The 22,230-nt window shown below is 34.9% G+C and overlaps 1 protein-coding gene and 1 pseudogene across 1 annotated transcript; one reads left to right on the forward strand and one right to left on the reverse strand.

Annotated features, from left to right (window-relative positions):
• Nucleotides 1-3,104: 3,104 nt before the first annotated feature.
• LOC101051110 (olfactory receptor 4Q3) lies at nucleotides 3,105-4,067 on the reverse strand. The gene has a single exon (XM_010346271.2). It carries the CDS (start codon nucleotides 4,044-4,046, stop codon nucleotides 3,105-3,107), a length of 942 nt encoding a protein of 313 aa, XP_010344573.1. The 5' UTR covers nucleotides 4,047-4,067.
• A 15,562-nt stretch (nucleotides 4,068-19,629) lies between these two features.
• On the forward strand, nucleotides 19,630-20,296 carry LOC101042200 (olfactory receptor 11G2-like; annotated as a pseudogene).
• Nucleotides 20,297-22,230: the final 1,934 nt, after the last annotated feature.

Genomic DNA, 22,230 nt, shown 5'->3' on the forward strand with positions numbered 1-22,230 from the left:
CTCTGATTAGTGATGATGAGCACGTTTCTCCTATTTGTTGGGAAAATCCATCCCAAATATCTATGGAGCCCAGGACAAGAGTACAAATGAAGCCCATGTAACATATGTCTAAAAGCTATATGTCAAGCTAACAAATGTAAATAAAAAATCTCATAGCCTCATAATTACTGGAAGGCCAGTTTCCAATCGAAAATCCTCAGGCACCTTGAATTTCAGCACTGGAACATGTCAGCATGAGCAGAGCAGGCCTTTGACCCTCAGACCTTCAGTCCACCTCTTCTCAGTTTCAAACCCCACCATAAGGGGTCTCTCAGGTATGAATGTGGACTCTGCTGCCCAAATGTGCAGGCTTTGTCCACATGCTTTACACACAGGGCCCCTCAACCAGCTCTGCAGTTTGGGGGTGCATACACAGTATGGTTCACTCTCAGGAGGACAGAGAAGAGGCTCAGGCAAGCTGTGAAAGTGGGCTCATGGTATCGGAACAGGAAACTCTGGAGGACCAGGCACCTAGATAACATCAATCCTGTGCAGTCTCAAGAAACAGAAATGTTATCATTTATTAATAAAAAGAATTTTAATATATATATAATTGGTTAAACAAAGAGACTTGAAAATGCAAAGGGGAATACAAAAAGCTCTTGCTTTTCTTACAATAATGCTACCAATTCCAGCTGTCAACAGGACATTTAAAATGATTTGCCAAGACTCTAAATTTTGCTATTAAGGAGGAACATCAGAAGAAGGGGATGTTGTAGCCAGCTTATACTAAGAGAAAGGCTGGAGCTCTATGGCCTTGAAACATGCCTGGTAATCCACAGAACCACTCAGATCTTCCTGTTAACTCACACACTACTCTCAGCAGTTTCCTGCACTTCAGGATATTCAAGATACTATCTTCAGAATATCATACTGCTCCTCAGGATATTTATCATATGCAAAAGACTCTGAAAATGCTGAGTGGAGTGATGCAAAAGAGGAGAACATGATGTACCAGATATGCCATTCTCACCCTTACTCATACTATTTAAGAGTCCCCCAAATGGCAACCTAGTTCCGAGTCTCTGAGGAGTCCTTCTGTAGCAATATATACATACACACATACATACATATGGCTGCTTAAATATAAAGTCATTAACTCCCAACACAAAAATAAAGACATTTTTATAGCCATGAAATGTTGCAAGGATCCTATGTCAGAGATAGATAACCTTAAATGTAAATGTTTAAGTTAACCTTTTTAGGAATCTTACAGCTCTGAAGCTCCTATACAGGTATTATAGAAATTAAGTAATCCGGCCTGGCACAGTAGTTCATGCCTGTAATCCCAGCACTTTTGGAAGCCAAGGCAGGAAGATCACCTGTGGTCAGGAGTTCAAGACCAGCCTGGCCAACATGGAGAAACGCCGTCTCTACTAAAAATATTAAAAGTAGCGGGCATGGTGGTGGGCACCTCTAATCCCAGCTACTTGGGTGGCTCAGGCAGGAGGACTGCTCGAACCTGGAAGATGGAGGTTGCAGTGAGTCGAGATCACACCAGTGCACTCCAGCCTGGGAGACAAGAGTGAGACTCTGTCAGGAGGAAGGAAGGAAGGAAGGAAGGAAGAGAGGAAGGGAGGAAGGGAGGAAGGGAGGGAAGGAGGAAGGGAGGGAGGGAAGGAAGGAAAAGGAAAGGAAAGGAACAGAACGGAACGAAAAGGAACAAAGCAATCAATCTGTAGAGTTGGGATAAATACTCTAAGGAGAAAAAAAATTAATTATGTAATTATTACCTTTCTTGATTGATTACTTTTTTTCTAAGTGGTTGTCGGCAAGTCACTTAACTCTGAGTTCATTCTCAAAAATGAAGTTAGGTAATATTATTTGTTCCTCAATACATGTTTGAGACTCAAAGGTAATAACTGCGAACATCCCAACAATGAGTGCTTTCAACCACAGTCCAGTTTCTTCGTCCTTTCCTTTAGAGCTTAAAACTCTTAAACATTATGTTCAGTTGAAGATTCAGCCTCTCTGCTCGCCCCTACTGTAATTTCATTTAAAGATATGTGAAACCTTTAGAGTTTCATTTAAACTCTATGTGAAATTGGATACCTCTTCTTGGGAAGCCTATGCAACAAAATACTAACAGTTTCCATCACCCCAGCACTCCTGAACTTCCTTTCTCTCGCAATAAACTTTGTGAAGAGCATATGTTTATTACAGTGATGCTTGACTACATTTCTAAGATTTGGGACACTATGGAACACAGTTCCTAGGTAAATACTAGTAAATAGGGTGGTTGTTACTGTTTCCCAGCATGGTTTGTAACAGAACAAATAAATTCATACTACTTCAGAAGAGGATCTGATGAGACACCAGAAGGAACGTCCTAACACTAGGAATCATCAACCCCTGGTGGAATGGAACACAAAAAGAGATAAGATTTCTTCTTTCATTTGAATAGAATTAAAAAGTGAAACAAGCACCGGGCACGGTGGCTCAAGCCTGTAATCCCAGCACTTTGGGAGGCTGAGGCGGGTGGATCACGAAGTCAAGAGATAGAGACCATCCTGGTCAACATGGTGAAACCCCGTCTCTACTCAAAATACAAAAAATTAGCTGGGCATGGTGGCTCGTGTCTGTAATCCCAGCTACTCAGGGGGCTGAGGCAGGAGAATTGCCTGAGCCCAGGAGGCGGAAGTTGCGGTGAGCCGAGATCGTGCCATTGCACTCCAGCCTGGGTAACAAGAGCAAAACTCTGTCTCAAAAAAAAAAAAAAAAAAAAAAAAAAAAAAAGTGAAACAAATTGAATAAATAAAGGGTACTTAAAAACATAAAGCTGATCTTTCAAGGTGTCTTCTAACCCTAGCACTCCCTTGTTATCATTTGTGGCTAGTAAATTCTCCTGAGTTCCTGAGTTCTCCTCATTATAGTCAAAAAACATAAGTGGCTTTCTAGAGTGCCGCCTATGCTTTAAACCATAATCAAGAGTGATCCATTATAATCTTTATGCTGTCTTCTCTTTTATACCAAAGTCGCCAATATGGTTTTTACACATGTACAAGATGAGTTAAGAGTGTTCCAAGAAAGAGTATGCTTTTCAAATCACCTCTTCTGCTCATTCTTTAACAAGGCAACAAAATGCCACATGGTTTTATTCTCAGCTTCTTCATAGCTATCTTCATATCAGCATTTCTGAGTGTGTAGATGAGGGGGTTCAACATAGGTGTGATCACTGTGTAAAACACGGAGAATATCTTATCCACAGAGAAGCTGCAGAAAGGTCTCAAATAGATGAATACGCATGGCACAAAGATCAGGCTGACCACTGTCAGGTGGGAGGCACAGGTAGAGAGGAGCTTGTTCTGGCCCTGGCAAAAGTGTGTTCTCAGGGTGATCAGGATGATAGCATAAGAGAATAGTAAGATCAAGAAGCAAACAAGAGACAGCAGACCACTGTTGGCTGTCATCAGCACCTCTACCATATAGGTGTCCATGCAGGCCAGCTTCATGACTTGTGGGACATCACAGTAGAAGTTGTCCAGTTCATTGGGGCCACAGAAAGGCAGCTGGATGACTAGTATGACCTGCATGATAGAGTGGATAAAGCCCCCACACCAGCAGGCAAGAACCAGCCGAAGGCACAGCTGGGAGTTCATGACTCTAAGGTAGTGCAGAGGGTTACAGATGGCAACATACCTGTCATAGGCCATAACTGTCAGCAGAAACATCTCACTGCCTCCTAGAAAGTGGAGGAAGTAGATCTGGGCCAGGCATCCTGAAAAAGAGATGGTCTTGTTCTGCTGTAGGAAATCCCCTAACATCTTTGGCACGGTAACCCAGCTCAGGCTTAAGTCAATGAAAGAGAGATGACATAAAAAATAATACATAGGAGATTGGAGCAGATGAGCATTGGCTTGCACTGTTACCACTATCAAAAGGTTTCCCAGGACAATAGCAACGTAAAAAAACAAAAATAGTAAGAAAAGAAATCGCTGCAGCTCCCAAGAAGAGGATAGGCCCAGAAGAACAAATTCTGTCACGTTAGAATCTTGTCCTTTTTTCATCAAACCAAGAATATCAAGTGACCTAGATAAAAAAGAATTAAATCAGAATAAGAGAGATTTAAGATAGACATATATAAATTATATATGTATATAATATATTAACAATATAAAAATTATTTAAGCAAGTTCTCTGAGGTAGTATAGGCAGTACACTCTTATACTGATAAAAACAAGGAACTATTTCTTCCAACTCTTTATTCCTGTAATACTTTTAAATTGCATTCACAATAAACTAGAAGGAAAACAGTGTCTGGACATGAGGTGTTAAGAGCATGCTAATCTTTCCATTTCTTTTAATATTCAGAATAATATCCTCTAAGGACAAAAGTTCTGGAATGAAGTATCTAGATCCAATGCCTACCTCCACCATTACCAATGGAGTACTCTCAGGCAAGGAAATAAACTCTGAGTTTAATTTGTTGGTTATTACATCTAATACAGATTAATAATATCTCCCAAGATTACTTTGAGAATCAAATGTAATGCCTATGAGCACCATAAAAAAATAATTAGGTATCTCAAAATGAGGAAATATCTCTTACTCATCTTTGTATGTAAGACACAATACTTACTGTGTAGCATAAGCTCAATAATTTATCAAATCAAAGGAAGAATGGGTTGTAAACAATAAAACTGCTATATTTTACAAAGGTTAGTAGTTATTAATGAATACATTAGGAAACAAATCATTTAGAAAGGATTAAAAAGCAGCTCATATTTTTTGTCTTTATTTCCCAGGTCACAGAGATTGGAAAGTTTGTAAAGATGAGGTAAGAAGAAATAGTCTCAATCTTTAAGATGAAGCGTCAGACTCAGGATGAGTAGGACGATGATTAAAAGATACTAATCACCAAGAAAAGAGATCAAGGGTCATCACCCATATCATGGAAACATGCACCAACGCTTACCATGACCCTTTCATAAGAAAGAATAATAAAAGAAACCAGAATTGTGTTGCTTCTGGACTTTTCAACAACCATAGGTACTTAAGAAAATAAAGGATTTGCTAAGATATCGTTAGATCCATCTTCCCCTGCTCTACACTCACACTCATCCCCAGTGTTTGAAAACAGTACCTTGGATTATAGACAGAAAATCAGAGAACACTGATACATTTCTTCCATTGAAGTAGTTAAAACTTAGTAGATACATTTCTGTCTAGAATATTTTTATCTAGAATCAGCTATAGGCAAACTATGAAGACAAGATTTTATTTTGCGTGTCAAGTTATGTAATTCATGTTGTACTTGGTTCTATCAAGTCATTCAGAGAACGTTATCCAATAAAAATAATTCATACTAGGTATCAGGTATTTACATAGACAATGCAGAAAAGTACTTAAATTTTAAAAATTAAAATGCTTAATGACAAAAAAACTTTCTCTAGGACATTATTCCAAGATAAGCCAGTGAGAGAGACATTTGGGGCTCAGGCCACCTTTGGATGCCTCTGTCACACCGTGTTTGTGACCATCCTCTTCATCTGCCTATCTAGCCAGGTTCACAGTGCATCTAAATCTATAGTCTTACAATTAATAGAAGGAATTACCTCACTTTCTAGAATCAACTGGAAAATAAAACAAAGCAAGAAATACAATTTAGGGAAAAATTTGCTGTTATATGTACAGCCCTACTTGAGCTCTGCTATATTGAAAATTCTCCAATCTTTTCTGGATGCACCAAAGATTATAAATGTCCACAAGAAAACATCATTTGGATGTTCTTTTCAGTTACCTAAAATGTCTAATTAACAGAGGTCAAGTCTCATTAAAATTATGAATCTAATTTTAAACATAATCTTAGGAAAACTGGAAAAGCCTGAGAAAGAGTAACCAAAGTTATTTTTTAAAATTAAAGAAAGGTTTCTAGAAACCAGGAAACAATGGAAACACATAATCTAACTCACTGTTATAATTTAGTCTCACAAAATGACAGAGAAACAATGTGATTATTTCCTAATGGCATAGTATACCAAGGGTGTCTTGTACACTTGTTATTTCAACCAAACATATATTAAGAAAGAAAAGATTGTATTAAAACAGACAATATTAAAATTAAATAAGTCAGAAGATTAAATAAGACAAGAATATGTAAAATATACTATAACCTAAATTACTACAAACCATTTATAAGCCTAAGTTTATGGCCTACTTGTTTAAAGATTTAATATTAGGAAATTTCAGTACTATAAATACTTTGGACAGTTCCTAGGTGATTACTCTGATAAGATTTTTATTAATAATGGTATCAAAATCTTTACAATTAAATAAGACAAAAATAGGCAGCCCTGTATGTTGGTTATTTGAGTTTTAATCAAGGTAAGGGCTGGATTCTGATTATTCTTGGAATTTTTTTTAATGACGATAAATTTGCAATCTTTAGACAATATAAAATGTAATACTAAACAATACAGAAAGCTTTCCTTTAGGTTTAATAATATTTCCACTTTTGGTAGAGTCGTCTCCCAGCTTGTGTGTTTCTGAAATCTGATCACAATAAGAAACTAGACCTGGGACTGTCTGTGAAGAATGAAAAGAACACTATATCCATCAACATGAAAAAATGTCTACACCCCAAAACTACCCCCAATAACAAGATAATTTCCCTTGTCAAAGCCCTACAGGGCTTAGAAAGCCACATTCAAAAATACTCCATCGTCCCATTAACAGTAAGATCGAGCCCTACCAAGAATTTCATGTTTCATATCCTAAGAATAACCTAAGAATGTAGAAAAACATCAATAAAAATATTTTTAAGTACACAAAATGAGCCAAAGAAATTGAAAATGCTTAATGCAAAATGGAAGTCTTTATGGAAGGGCCCTGCTTGGAGGCAAGTGGACAAACTAAAGCTTCTTAAATAATCACAGGCTACTTGGGTACAGCTGAGCAGCTAGTCTCCTGTCTTCTAAAAAGGGAACCAGAGATTTTTATGAGAAAAATATGAATCAAAGGAGGAAAGTTTTTCTCCTGGTACTTGGGCATGTGTATGTTTTTAAGCATATAGTATATTATGTTTTGCTATTATGTTTGTCTTGCATTTATTTGGTCTGTGTAGAACTAAAAGCATTATTAGGAGAGGAAATTTGACCATCTCAGCAACAGAAAATGATTTGCTAGCTGTAGTTTCAATTCCATATTAATTTCTTTTAGAGGTATTTGGTGCATTTTTACATTTTTCCTGAAAATGAAGAAGTGGATACCATTAGTTGAGCATAGTACCTACAGTGGAATTCCCTATTGAAAAAGGAACAAGCTTTCTGCTCTAAACCTTCTTTGGCCTTGTTTGAAACATTGCATTCTAAATTGCACCTGTGAAAAGTAAAGAAGATTTTAGCAAAAAAGAAGCTTTAATAATTAAAGAAATAGAAAACAGAATATAATAGGGACTATAGCAGAATTAGGTAGTCTTAAGACAATATTGCCATGAAACCCGTGCCTTCAGTTATGTGAATTTGGTCCTATCTTATCCAAATATTGCAACTATCTTCTAAGACACAACTAGCCTTAGAATTCCTTGATGCTATAGGAATGCCATTGTTCTGTGAATGTTTCTAAGAGTAAACTTAAAACAACAAAACTCAAATGATCTCTTATATTTAAAAACAATCAATACCAGGGTATATAGAAAAAAAGAATGAGGACAACAGTAAACATAAAAATAGCATCAGAGTCAAGACAGAGGAGCAGGGAGAGAAGGGAAGCTTTGAATAGAATAAACATATCTGAGAAACCTACATCTTTGCTTGTCAGAAGCTATGTGGTTTTAAGGAAGAAAGGTATTATCCGCCCATTCATCCTACCAGCGCTCTCTTCATTCTGAGGCCATCAAAATGGACAATATTCAGATGACCATAGCAGCTGCCCTACACATGCCTTAACTGCTTATTTATAAGCCAAGCCCTAGTTGAAGGCTGGCTGCATGAACTGGAAAGATCTCCTGTCCCTATGACTCTGGCTGAATTTGAAGTTTTGATGGTTCTTACAACACTGCTTAGTTTAATGAGCCCTGGGATTCTCTAGGCTGCTACTATTTGAGTTGTAGCCCTGGGATTCTCTAGGCTGTTGCTATTTGAGTTGTATTAAATTTAGTTCTTGCTAGGAAGCTGACCTTGGGACCTGCAGGATCTGAAGCAGTTAGACCTATTGCATAACAGATCCCACTTATTTTACTTACTTTGGATTGATTAATTGGCAATTTGCCATTGATTTATTTGTATATGCCATCCATTTTTCATGCCTCAGTCTGTATCTGAAGAAGATTCTCACTGGTTTTTATCTCAGTCATGCTCCTTGAAGTGGCAGAAACTGAAGGATAAATACCAAGCTATGATATTTATCCCTGGAATAATTCCAAGGGTAGTTTGTTATTTATCCTTTAAGGTAATAGAGTCTTGATACAACACCTGATTTCTTGAATCCTCAAGCAGCTTACCTATCGGCATCTATTCATTGATTGTATCCAGAAAGCACAGCTGTTGTCCTTAGTAATTAAATTTGTTTATAGACTGTGACTGTCAAAGTACAATTTTTAAATATCATAAAACATTATTTCCAAACAAATAAGTAATTAACAAATGTCAAAAACAGCATTTAACTAATTAATGAGGGACAACAGGATAACAAAGCCAGTTCAAAAAAGAATATGAAAAGTGTGATTTTACATTTCAGAGCACAATTGAACACTAAAATAAAATTATTAAATTAGACACAATCCAATTAATGTCTTATGACACAGCTTACCTATATAACAAACTTGCACATATACCCCTGAACTTGAAAGTTAACAAATGTCATCAACAAGACAAAAAGATTAATATTCTTTCATAAAGCTATAAAAAGGGACAATATGACCTTAATCTTTGGGATTACCTTTTCTACCACACTAAAAAGATACAATTTAGCGATTTTCTATAACATCTAGCTGTATGTAATTATACAATGTCTGAGATTCCATAAATCATATAGTAAGTTAAACAAAATCACATTTGCTAAAGAGTCTGTTAACCCTTAGCTGGGCTTGCTAAACAATGGTTTTTGTTTTGTTTTGTTATTTTTTATTTCTGTGGGTGCATAGTAGGTGTATATATTTATGGAGTATATTTGGGTACAGGCATACAATACATAATAATCACATCATGAAAAATTGGCTATTTGTCCCCTCAAGCATTTATCTTTTGTGTTACAAACAATCCAGTTACATTCTTTTGGTTATTTTTTAAATGTACAATTAAATCATTATTGACTCTATTCACACTGTTGTGCTATCAAATACTAGATATTATTTAGTTTTTATATTTTTTGTAGACATAACCATCCCCATTTTTCCCCATCCCACACCCACACTATCCTTCTCAGCTTCTGGTAATCATCATTCTACTCTTTACTGCATTTTAGGTTTGGGGGTACATGTGAAGAACATGCAAGATTGTTGCATAGGTACACACATGGCAGTGTGATTTGCTGCCTTCCTTCCCCTCACCTATATCTGTCATTTCTCCCCATGCTCTCTCTCCACCTCCCCACTCCCCCATCGCTACCCCATTTCACCCCAATGGACCCCAGATTCAATCGTTTTGTTTTAGTTCTCACAAATAAGTGAGAACATGGGAAGTTTGTCTATCTGTCCCTGGCTTCTTTCACTTAACACAATGATCTCCATTTCATCCATGCTTTTGCAAATGATCTCATTCTTTTTATGGCTCAGTAGTACTCTATTGTATTCAAATGAGATCAAATGATCTCATTCTTTTTATGGCTCACTAGTACTCTATATATATATTGTGTGTGTGTGTATCTATATCTATCTATCGATATCTATCTAGCAATCTAGCTGTCTATATATCTATCTATCTATCTATCTATATATATATACACCACATTTTCTTTATTCATCCACCTATTGATGGAAACTTAGGTTGTTTCCAAATCTTAGCTATAGTGAACAGAGCTACAATAAACATGAGAATGCAGATAACTCTTTGATATGCTGGTATTCTTTCTTTTGGATATATACCTAGCAATGAGGTTGCAAGACCATAATGTAGCTCTATATTTAATTTTTGGAGGAACCCTTAAACTGTTTTCCTTAGTGGTTGTACTAATTCACATTCCCACCAACAGAGTCTGAGAGTTCCCTTTTCTCCACATCCTCACTAGCATTTACTGTTGCCGTCTTTAAATAAAAGCCATTTTAACTGGGGTGAGATGATATCTCATTGCCCCTTTGATGTACATTTCTCTGATGATCGATGGTGTTGAGCACCTTTTTATATATCTGTTTGCTATTTATATTGTCTTCTTTTGAGAAATCTCTGTTCAGATCCTTTGCCCATTTTAAAATTAATGATTAGAGGACTTTTTTCCCCCTGTAGAGTTGTTTCCTTATATATTCTGGTTGTTAATCCCTTGTCAGATGGGTAGTTTGCAAATATTTTCTCCCATTCTGTAGATTGAAATTTCACATTGTTGATTTTTTCCTTGGATGTGCAGAAGCTTTTTAGCTGGATGTGACCCACTTGTCCGTTTTTGCTTTGGTGGCCTGTGTTTGTGGAGTATTTCTTAAGAAATCTTTGCCTAGACCAATGTCTAAGAGAGTTTTCCCCAATATTTTCTTTTAGCGGTTTGTTTGAGGTCTTAGATTTAAGCCGTAATCCATTTTGATTTGATTTTTTTATATGCCAAGAGATAGGGTCTAGTTTCATTCCTCTGCATACGGATATCCAGTTTTCCTAGCACCATTTATTGAAGAGACTGTTCTTTCCCCAATGTATGTTCTTGGCACTTTAGCAGAAAATGAGTTCACTGTTGATGTATGGATTTGCTTCTGGGTTTTCTATTATGTTCCATTAGCCTATGGGTCTGTTTTTTATGCCAGTATCATGCTGTTTTGGTTATCATAGCTCTATAGTATAGTTTGAAGTCAGGTAATGTGATTCATCCAGTTTTGGTTTATTTGTTCAGGATATCTCTGGCTATTCTGGATCATTTGGGGTTCCATATTAATTTTAGGACTTTTTTTATTTCTGTGAAGAATGACATTGGTATTTTGATAGAGATTGAACCTGTAGATTGTTTTTAACGTAACCAAGTCATATTAACATTTTAACAATGGTTCTTTCAAATTATGAACATGGAATACTTTCCATTTCTTTGTGTCTTCTTTAGTTTCTTTTATCAATGTTTTATAGTTTTCATTGTAGAGATCTTTCACCTTCTTGGTTAATTATCAGATATTTAATTTTATTTGTAGCTATCATAAATGGGATTACTTTCTTGATTTTTCAGACAGCTCACTATTGACATCTGGTAATGCTGCTGACTTTTATATGTTGTTTTTGTATTCTGCAACTGTACTAAAATTATCAGTTACAATAGTGTTTTTGTGGAGTTTTTAGGTTTTTCCAAACATAAAATAAATCACATAATCTGCAAACAAGGATAATTTTACCTCTCCCTTTCCAATTTGGATGCCTTTTATTTTATTTCTTTCTTTTTTTTTTTTTTTTTTTTTTTTTTTTTTTTTTTTTTTTGTTGTTGTTGTTGTTGTTGTTGTTGTTGTTGTTTGAGATAAGTCGTGCTTTGTCACCCAGGCTGGAGTGCAATGGCACAATCTCAGCTCACTGCAATCTCCACCTCCTGGGTTCAAGCAATTCTCCTGTCTCAGCCTCCCAAGTAGCTGGAACTAACTACAGGTGCGTGCTATCACACCTGGCTAATTTTTTGTATTTTCAGTAGACATGGGGTTTCAGTGTGTTAGTCAGGATGGTCTTGATATCCTGACCTTATGATCCACTGACCTTGGCCTCCCAAAGTGCTGGGATTACGGGCGTGAGCCACCACGCCCACCCCCTTTTATTTCTTTCTTTTGTCTGATTGTTTTAGCCAGGACTTATAGTACTATAGTAAATAAAGTGGTAAAAATTGGCATTCTTGTTGTGCTCCAGATATTAAAGGCTTTCAGTTTCTCTCCTTCAGCATGATTCTAGCTGTGGGTCTGTCATATTTGGCTTTTATTATGTTGCAGTTTTTTTCCTTTTATTCTGTTTTTTGAGAATTTTTATGATAAATGGATGTTGAACTTTATCAAATATTTTTTAGCAGTAACTGAAATGATCATATGGTTATTCTCCTACGTACTGTTAATATTATGTATCATATTGATTAATTTGCATATATTGAACCATTCTTGCATCCCTGGGATAAATTCTACTTTGTATGTTGTCATTTATTTGTGGGAGCTAAAAATTAAAACAATTGAACTCATGGAGATAGAGAGTTGAAGGATAGTTACCAGAAACTGGGAAAGATAGTGACTGGGGGAATGGGCAGGCAGGTGGGGATTGTTAATAGATACAAAAAGAGCCGGGCATGGTGGCTCAAGCCTGTAATCCCAGCACTTTGGGAGGCCGAGGCGGGTGGATCACGAGGTCAAGAGATCGAGACCATCCTGATCAACATGGTGAAACCCCGTCTCTACTAAAGGTGCAAAAAAATTAGCTGGGCATGGTGGCGCGTGCCTGTAACCCCAGCTACTCAGGAGGCTGAGGCAGGAGAATTGCCTGAACCCAGGAGGCGGAGGTTGCCGTGAGCCGAGATCGCGCCATTGCACTCCAGCCTGGGTAACAAGAGCGAAACTCCGTCTCAAAAAAAAAAGATACAAAAAGTAGGAATAATGAATAGAATCTAGTATTTAATAGCACAACAGTGTTACTATAGTCAATCATAATTTAATTGTACATTTTAAAGTAACTAAAAGAGTATAATTGAATTATCTGTAACCCAAAGGATAAAAATGCTTGAGGAGAATGGATATCCCATTTACCATGATGTGATTATTGTTTATTGCATGTCTGTATCAAAGTATTTTATGTGCTCCATAAATATATGCATTTACCACGTACATATAAAACTTTAAAATACATTTTTTAAAAAAAAATTGAAAAAAAAAAACTACAAGGCAATAACTTGACCATAGAAGCAAAAATTCTCAACAGAATACTGGCAAACTGAATCCACAACCCATTAAAAAGACAGTTCACCACAACCAAGTGGATTTTCTTCCAGGAATGCAAGAGTGATTCAGTATATATGAATCAAAAAGTGTAACACATTACACTAATAGAATAAAAAACAAAAACTATATGATTATTTTAATAGATGCCAAAAAGGCAGCTGATAAAATTATTGCTTCATGATAAAGATTTAACAAATTTAGGCACAGAAGGAGCATATATCAACATAATAATAAAGGCCATATAGGAGAACCCACAGCTAAAATCATACTGACTTAGGAAAAACTGAAAGTTCTTCTAAGAACTGACAAAAAGACAAGGATGCTCACTTTCACCACAGCTATTTAATAGAGTACTGGAAGTTTTGACCAAAGAATCAGCAACAGAACGAAATAAAAGGCACTCAAATTGGAAAAGAAGTCAAATTGTTTCTCATTACAGATGACATGAGTTTATCCATAGAAAAACATAGAAACATTATCAAGACAACTCTTAGAAGTGATAAATGAATTCGATACGTTTGTAGAATACAAAATCAACATACAAAAACCAGTAGCACTTTTATGCGGTAATAATCAACTGTCTGAAAAGAATTCAATATAACAATCTTATATACAATAGCTATAAAATAAAAAATAAAATTCTTAGGAATTAATTTAACCAAGGAGGTGAAAGACAGCTACAATAAAACCACAAAACATTTATTAAAGAAAAAAACTGAAGACAGAAATAAACAGAAAGATAATCCTGTATTCATGGATTCAAATAATTAACACTGTTAAACTATTCATATTACCCCAAAACAATCTACAGATTTATAAAAATGCCAATGGCATTCTTCACAGAAATAGAAACAACAATCCAAAAATTTGTATGGAACCACAAAAGACCTGGAATAGCCAAAGTAACTGACCCAAAAGAGCAAACTTGGAGGCCCCACACTACCTGACCTCAAAGTATACTATGAAGCCATAGTAACCAAAACAGCATGATGCTGGCATAAAAACAGATACATAAACCAATGGAAAAGAATACAGAGTCCAGAAATAAATCCACAGGTGATATACAGTCACCTAGTATTTTGACAAAACTGCCAAAAACACACAATAGGGAAAGGACAGTCTTTCCAATAAATGGTATTGGGAAAATTGAGTATCTGTATGCAGAAGAATGAACTTATACCCTTATACCACATATAAAAAATCATCTACCAACAGTTTAAACACTGAAATATGTGACCTAAAGCTGTAAAACTACTAGATGGGAAAAAATAAGGGAAAAACTACACATTAATGTAGGCAAAACCTAAGGCAAGAAAAACAAAAATAGACAAAAGAGATTACATCAAAATAAAAAGCTTCTGCTAAAAGGAAACAACAGAACCAAAAAATGACCTACAGAATAGGAGAAAATATTTGCAAGCTATGCATCTTATAAAGGATTAATATTCAAAATATATAATGAACTCAATAGCAAAAACCGCCACCATCACCAAATAATTCAATTTAAAAGTGGGCAAAAAAAACCTGACTAGACATTTCTTAAAATATAAACTGCAAATGACCAAAAAGCATATGAAAAAATACTCAGCATCATTCATCAGATAAATACAATCAAAATCACAATGAGATAGCATCTCAGTCCAGTCAGAATATTCATGATCAAATGGACAAAAGAGGGCAATGGTTGGTGAGAATGCAGAGAAAAGGGAACACTTATACACTGTTGGTGGTAATGTAAATTAGTACAGTCATTATGAAAAACAATATGGAGTTTCCTCAAAAAATTAAAAATATATATAGGATATGATCCAACAATCTCACCATTGGATACACATTTAAAAGAATTGAGTCAATATATCAAAGAGATATCTACAGCCCCATGTTTATTGCAGATATCTGCAACCCCTTCATTATTTCGCAATCATCAAAATATGGAATCAACCTAAGTGTCCATCAATGGATGAATAGATAAAGAAAATGTGATATATACACAACAAAATACTATTCAGCCATAAAGAGAATGAAATCCTGCCGTTTGTGACATGGATGAACAGGTAATACATTATGCTACATGAAATAAACCGGGAGCAGAGAGACATATACTGCATGATCTCAGTCATATGTGTAATCTAAAAAGTTATTCTCATAGAATTAAAGAGTAGCATGGTGTTTATAAGAGGTTAGAGTGCTTAGTAGGTGAGGGTTAAGGGGAGATATCAATCAAAGGATACATAATTAAAATTAATGATATAAATAAATTTCAACAGCAAGGTGACTATAGTTAATGATGATACATTGTGTTCTTGAAAAATGTGAAGAAAGTGGATTTTACGTGTTCACATCACAGAAATAACTGTGAGATAATAAATTTGTTAAATATTAGATTAACAAGTTAGATTTAACGATTCCACGTTTATATGTACTTAATAACATCATATTGACCGAATAAAACCATAGAATGTTATCTGTCCATTCTAAAATAAATAAATATTTAAATAACAATGCCACTCTTGGATATTATATTAAAATTTTATTTAATAAAAAGGCTTCTAGAAAATAAAGTAGAATATTTTTATTACTTTGAAATAAAGAATTAGTTATTTTAAAACTTGATTCAATATTTGGATAATCCTGTCCAACCTGCACATGGACCCCAGAACTTAAAGTATAATAATAATAATTTTTAAAAAGATTGCAGAAGGGAATATATACATGTCAGAAATTAGATTGTACTATAAATGTGCAATTGTATTTTTAAAAATATTGAGTATCTATTTTAAAAAAAATATATGATAATGGAAGACAAGCCACATGGATGATAGAATATTTTGCAATATATATAATTGACAAAGACATTCAAAATACATTTTTAAATCTTTAAAGCAATAACAAATTCAAAATGGAAAACTGTGTAAGCCTCTTGTAAAGTCATTTTAAAAGCACATATCTAAATAGCCCATGAAAACAGAAAAATGTGTTCAACCACACTGTTTATGAAGGAAATGTAATTTAAAACTGCAATAAGACACTACTATATATCCTACCAAAAAATTCTTTAAAAAGTGACACAACCAAGATCTGGCAAAAGATAGAATATTGGGAATTGTCATATATGACTTCTGACAGTGTACATTTGGATAAAATTTTCAAATATTCTTTGATATTACCTGCTAAAGATGAACACGTATGCATTCCCTAGGATCCAGTAACTCATATTTATAAAGCATAAATTTTTGCAACTATACACCAAAAGATATGCATCCTACTACTCATAGCAGCATTATTCCTAACAGCTGAAAACTAGAAAAAATTCAAATATCCCAGTAACAATAGGGTGGATATCTGTACTATATGCATTCCAAGGAATATTATAGAGCAATGAAAATAAATGAATTACAATCATATGAAAAGCCACAGCTAAATATTCACAAATATAATTATGAATAAAATAGTCCACGCATAAAACATATGATGTATGATTTCCCTTATGTATGTTTCAAGAACAGGTAAATTGATAGTATTAGAAGGATAGTAATTACTTTGGAGAGAGAAGCATTCACCAGAAGGCTCACAAAGAGCCTTCTGAGATACTCAATAATGTCCTATTTCTTCCACCCAGGTGGTGGTTAAATGGTTATGTACATTTTTAATAATTCAGTGAGATGCATAACTATGTATATTTTTAGGTATAAGATTATAATAACACATAAAAATACCTTAAGCCAGATAATTTTATTCTCTGCTCAACCCCTCCACTGACCCTTTCCTATAGTGAAAGCCAAAGTATTTATAATCCCCTGCAAGACCCTAAATAATGTACCATCACCCTGGTATCTCTGCCATCATGTCCTACTACTGTCCCCATTGTTTTCATTGCTATAGCCACACAGGCCTGCTTGCTGTTTCCCTAATGTGTTAAGCTTTCTTCTGTCTCTAATTTCTACAATTGACTGTTTTGCCTAGAATCCCATTTCTGCAGATAGCCCATAGAGTTTGTTCTCTCATTTCAAGACATCGCCTAAGTCACTTTCTCTGTGAAGCTTTCCTATTACTCTATTTAAAATCATTATCTCCCATTCTAACATTCTCTCCTCGACCTATGCTTCTTTTTCCTCCATATTATTCTCTAATATACTGTGTAATTATCTCATTAATATTATTTATTTTATTTCCACACAATGGTGAAGGCAGGAGTTTTGGAATTGTTTTCTACAATAGGATCTGAAATAGTGTTTAAGCATACAGCAGGCATTCAGTAACTCTTTGTGGAATAAGGAAATGCCAGTTAAGTTTCTCGTGGTCTATATAAAATTCAACCTAAATATCTCTAATAAACTCTGCAGGTACAAATATTTGATGAGCAGAGAATGATTTCTTCTTCTTCAAAATAGATATCGTCTTATGATAAAACATCACTGTGGCTATAATGACAATCCCTTTTACTACTTAACTACTTAATTATTCCTCAGGAAGCTTTGACAATACATGAACACAAAAGAGAAAAGAAAAGATAAAATCTACTACACTTTCACTATTCTTTAGGGGATAGTAAGAACTGGCTTTTGATTGTGAAAATTCAGAATGAGATCCTCTTTTGAACAAATGCTATCAAATAATTACAAGAGAGACAAAGCTCCGTGTCCCAAAAGGCTATGATGCAAGTAAACAGACATATATAATACACTCACTCATGCTTGCATTTTGACCATTAACATATGCCTTAAAGGTGGGAGAAATCTTTTAGAGTTTACTTTTCGCAAACCGTGAGAGATTACAAACAGGATCATGCCATTTCTTGGAAGTTCTTCACATGTCTTTGGCTCTGCGGAAAAATATTTTATCTCCTGTCCCTGACCTTCTCAGTATTCATTCAAAGAGCGAGTGGGAAGTATATAACATGTGAGTCACCCAGGGTGTTTTTGCAGAAAATAATAGAAAATGTTTTCTTCTTGTCATTGAGAAATCTAAAAGTATATCTCAGAATGAAATGCTGGCAAAGAATGAAGCTGAAAAATATAAGTTTTTCTTCTTATTTCCCTAAATTCTGGAGCATATTTTCCACTTATGATTCATATCCCTTTAAAGTATGAATAGCCACACATACAAAAAGCATAGAATTTCAAGTGAAGATGTATACTAACTGACGAATTGCTGCAGATGGGTATATTTTGGTAATTTTTGTTGCTTGGTGAGTAGAAGAAATATGGCATATTTCTCTTTCCAGTGATATTTTCTTTCTCAAGCCCAAATACTGATTTTTCAGTTCTATTACATTAATAAGACTTGGTATTATACAAATTAGTTATTATTTGAGAAACAAAAATCTTCATCTGATATGACTTTTTCTTGTTTTTGTTGTTGTCATGTGGGCTAGAAGTTAACCAGACAGTAAGCAGGAAAAAAGCTTCACGTTTCAGATTTGCCTAGCTAGGAAAGGCCTCAGGGAACCACCACAGTGAGATGCAAAATGACAACAAAAGTCAAAGGAAGAAAAAGGAACATGTGGAAGAAAGCAGTGAATAAAAAACATGGAAACTTTCATAATATAAACTCGATCTGCCTTTCTTATAAATAACAAGCACATTGAACTTGGCCACAGTCATTCAGACCGGCTGTTCTCCCTAAGGTCAATGCCACAATGGGCATAGGTAGTTCATATATTCACCTGGAAGCATATAAAAATATTTAGTCAGAGCAATTTAAGGGCCAAAGTATGGCATACCTCCTCACAGCATGTAGGGTATCCAACTGCCTAAAAATAAAAGAATGTATATTTATGCTAAACACTGGTACAGATACGTGAAACAGCATAAAAGACCATATATCCTCTAATATCGGAGGTCATTTTTATTACCACTTTAAAACACCATAAGTAACCTGGAGTAGCTGAAATTGAAAGTAAATATTAATTTGTGCCCTGACATAATACTACATTGAGAAAGAGTATTTTTAAATATCTTGAGTTCGTATTTTATTTTTATATCATTAACAAATTGTAATGAATCAGGTATTCATAGTACTGTTGAAAGAACGTCATACCCAGATAAATACAGTATCAATAATGCAGGTAAACAGAAGAAAGAGTAGGCTAATTGTTTACAGGTAATTTATTGGAATCACAAAACTTTGCATTCCTGGCTTCAAGTCTAGTGTTCTTAGCAAGAAAAAGAAATTCTCCACAATTCATATTTTTCCGCTGTCTATTGCTGTGATTTAATAAAATAAATCTGTTTAGGAGTTGAGTCATGAAAGTCATAGTTTTGTTGTTTAAACAAAAGTCTAATTGTTTACCGCTTTATAATATACATGGTAAAGAATTCTGGTGTTTCCAGAATGTTCCATTTCATGTTTCAGTGACCTCTGTCATCTCCATGTCTTTCAGACTAATGAATGTGTCCAGCATAGAAACTATCAACTTTGTTAGCTACTTTATCCTCATGGGTTTTCCCTCAAGTCCAGAAATGCAGCTCCTCTACTTCAGTCTCTTCTCAGTAGCCTATACTCTCACCCTGACGGGAAATGCAGCCATTGTCTGTTCTGTGTGGTGCGACCAGCACCTTCACACTCCCATGTATATCCTCTTGGGAAATTTCTCTCTCCTGGAAATATGTTATGTTACTACAACTGTTCCTAAAATGTTGGCCAACTTCCTCTTCACAAGCAAGTCCATCTCATTCATGAGTTGTTTTGCACAGTTCTACTTCTTCTTCTCTTTTGGGTGCGATGAGGGCTTCTTTCTTTGCATCATGGCCTTTGACAGGTATCTTGCCATCTGCCGCCCTCTACATTATCCACGCATCATGACTAAACAATTATGCACTGGCCTCATCATCTTTGCGTGGTCCTGTGGGTTCGTAATCTTCCTAACTCCAGTTATTTTCATTTCACAGCTATCCTACTGTGGCCCAAATATTATCAACCATTTTGTCTGTGATCCTGTCCCACTGATGATGCTGTCCTGTTCTGAAGACATTATCACCCGGCTCATTTACTCCACATTCAATTCTATCTTCATGATTGGCACCTTTCTCTTTATCCTTTGTTCCTATGCTCTGGTGATTCTGGCTGTAATGCGGGTTCCCTCAGAGGCTGGCAAACGAAAGGCTTTCTCCACTTGTACTTCTCATTTGGCAGTTGTCACCCTGTTTTATGGCTCTGTCATGATGAGGTATGTTAGTCCTGGATCCGGACACCCAGCAAAAATGCAAAAAATCATTACCTTGTTTTATTCTGTGATAACACCTCTCTGCAATCCTCTAATATATAGTCTCAGGAACAAAGAGATGAAAGATTCTCTGAAGAAAACCTTCAGGACTGGAAAATGTGTTAATAAAATATCAATGCGATAATTTCTATTTATCAAATATAACTTTAATTAGACGTGAATATTTGTCTACAAATTCATTTAAGAACTCCTATAATAATGACTCATTAACATCTTAAACACCACTCATCACAATTTGCAATACTGTGGTCTTATTTTGTGTTGAAATGAATAAAGAGTATGTAAAATTCTATGTCTAAGCTAGTCAGAACCTCTATATGTAATTCAACTTTTTAAAAAGAATACAGATATCCTTTTTGTATTATTGAGCTAAAGTAATTGATAACACATGTAACAGATAATATAGACTGCTCTCACAATTAACACTGTAATCCAGTAATTGTGCAGTAGGAGATACTGGCTGAGAAAAAGCCAAGTTTTAAGAAGTCCAGCTTGTCAAAATGTAGCAAGTGGTCCTTACATTATGGAAATAAACTAATAACCTTAGTTTGATATTTAGTGTTTTTTCAGAGAGAACACAAAACTAGAATTAGGAATTTAAAGCAGATTAGTTACCTGGAATATAGCACAGATAAGACCTAAGCAACAAGGTGAGCACGACTCAGGATACAGCTTGTTTTGCTGTAAACCCAGTTTAAACACAGGTTTTGATGTAATTAGTTTAGCATTAATACTGTGTGACTTATGTGAGTACTGCTGGGCAATACTAAAATAAAATTCTTAAAATCCATTCTATAAATATTTGACTAACATATAGCTTTCATTTTGATTTTTGTTTTGTTCTATGGCCATTTTTTTTCAAATACAAATTTCAAAAACATAATGAAAAGGAATCGCAATATGAAATGTAATTTACAGAATTTTAATTTGTAAGCCCTCATAGTGCAGTTAGTTTTTGTGTCAAAAAGAACCTGAGTTGAGAATATTTTCTGAATTTGAAAGGCAGGATTTATGTGAGTTCTAGGAAAAAGAGTGGCTGTTTTATTATACTTCACATGTGAAATGTAAATTAAATAGCTAAGTACTTGCCTGGAAAACTCTTTTATATAGGAAGAAAATATGAACAATTTAGAACTTCATTCAAACTAACTTCAATGGTGGGCTCTCTTTAAAGTGCTGACAAATTTAATGCTGAGTTTCACCTGTCCATGCCAGTTTTATCTTTCTTAATTACATGAGAAAAAAAAGGAATAGAAATTCTTTTTTTTTTTTTTAAGCTAGAGAACTTACTTTTATTCTTGCAGTTTTATACTAGGAAGTCAACATTCAATTTAATAAGCCACTGTCCACAATCGATTAAAAATATTTAATTCTTCAATTTACATCAATATCCTATGACTCCAAATTTTATTTATCACTCTCCTTCAAGTCTGAAGAAAATGATTAATTTGCTAAGTTCCACAGACAATACATCCCACTGACAGTATGTCCCACTGACATAACATTTAGTATGATATCCTACTCTCATATTAAAATTAAGGACAGCCAGTATCAAACTGGCCTGAAACCTGATTGTGTTCCTGGCTCAGAATACCTGTAGCAAATTTGTAAATCTACACCAAGACACAAAATTAAACTAGGATGTGTATATCTTATAAAAAACTTTTCACAGTAAAAATCAACATTAAAATTTTATCAAATTCCAACATATGGTTTTTTAATCCAATTAAGCTTTCAAAATGCCTGATGAGCTGTGATTTAATTATAAATAACTTCATGTAGTTTGCCCAGTCTTTCAAAATGGTTATGGAATATAGCTTTTAAAATGTCAAAGTACGCTATACATGTTGCACTTTTCTGCTAGGCTGGGCTAGTATCTTCCATGGCAAGATCCTCAAACTATTGAATAAAATGCACTTTTAAATCAATATAGGTACTTGATTAA

This window comes from Saimiri boliviensis, chromosome 2, assembly GCF_048565385.1.
Source record: "Saimiri boliviensis isolate mSaiBol1 chromosome 2, mSaiBol1.pri, whole genome shotgun sequence".
Taxonomy (NCBI): domain Eukaryota; kingdom Metazoa; phylum Chordata; class Mammalia; order Primates; family Cebidae; genus Saimiri; species Saimiri boliviensis.

What these genes read in the sequence shown, in the direction of transcription:
- LOC101051110 (XM_010346271.2), bottom strand. Translation starts at nt 4,046, where the DNA reads ATGAAAAAAGGACAAGATTCTAACGTGACAGAATTTGTTCTTCTGGGC.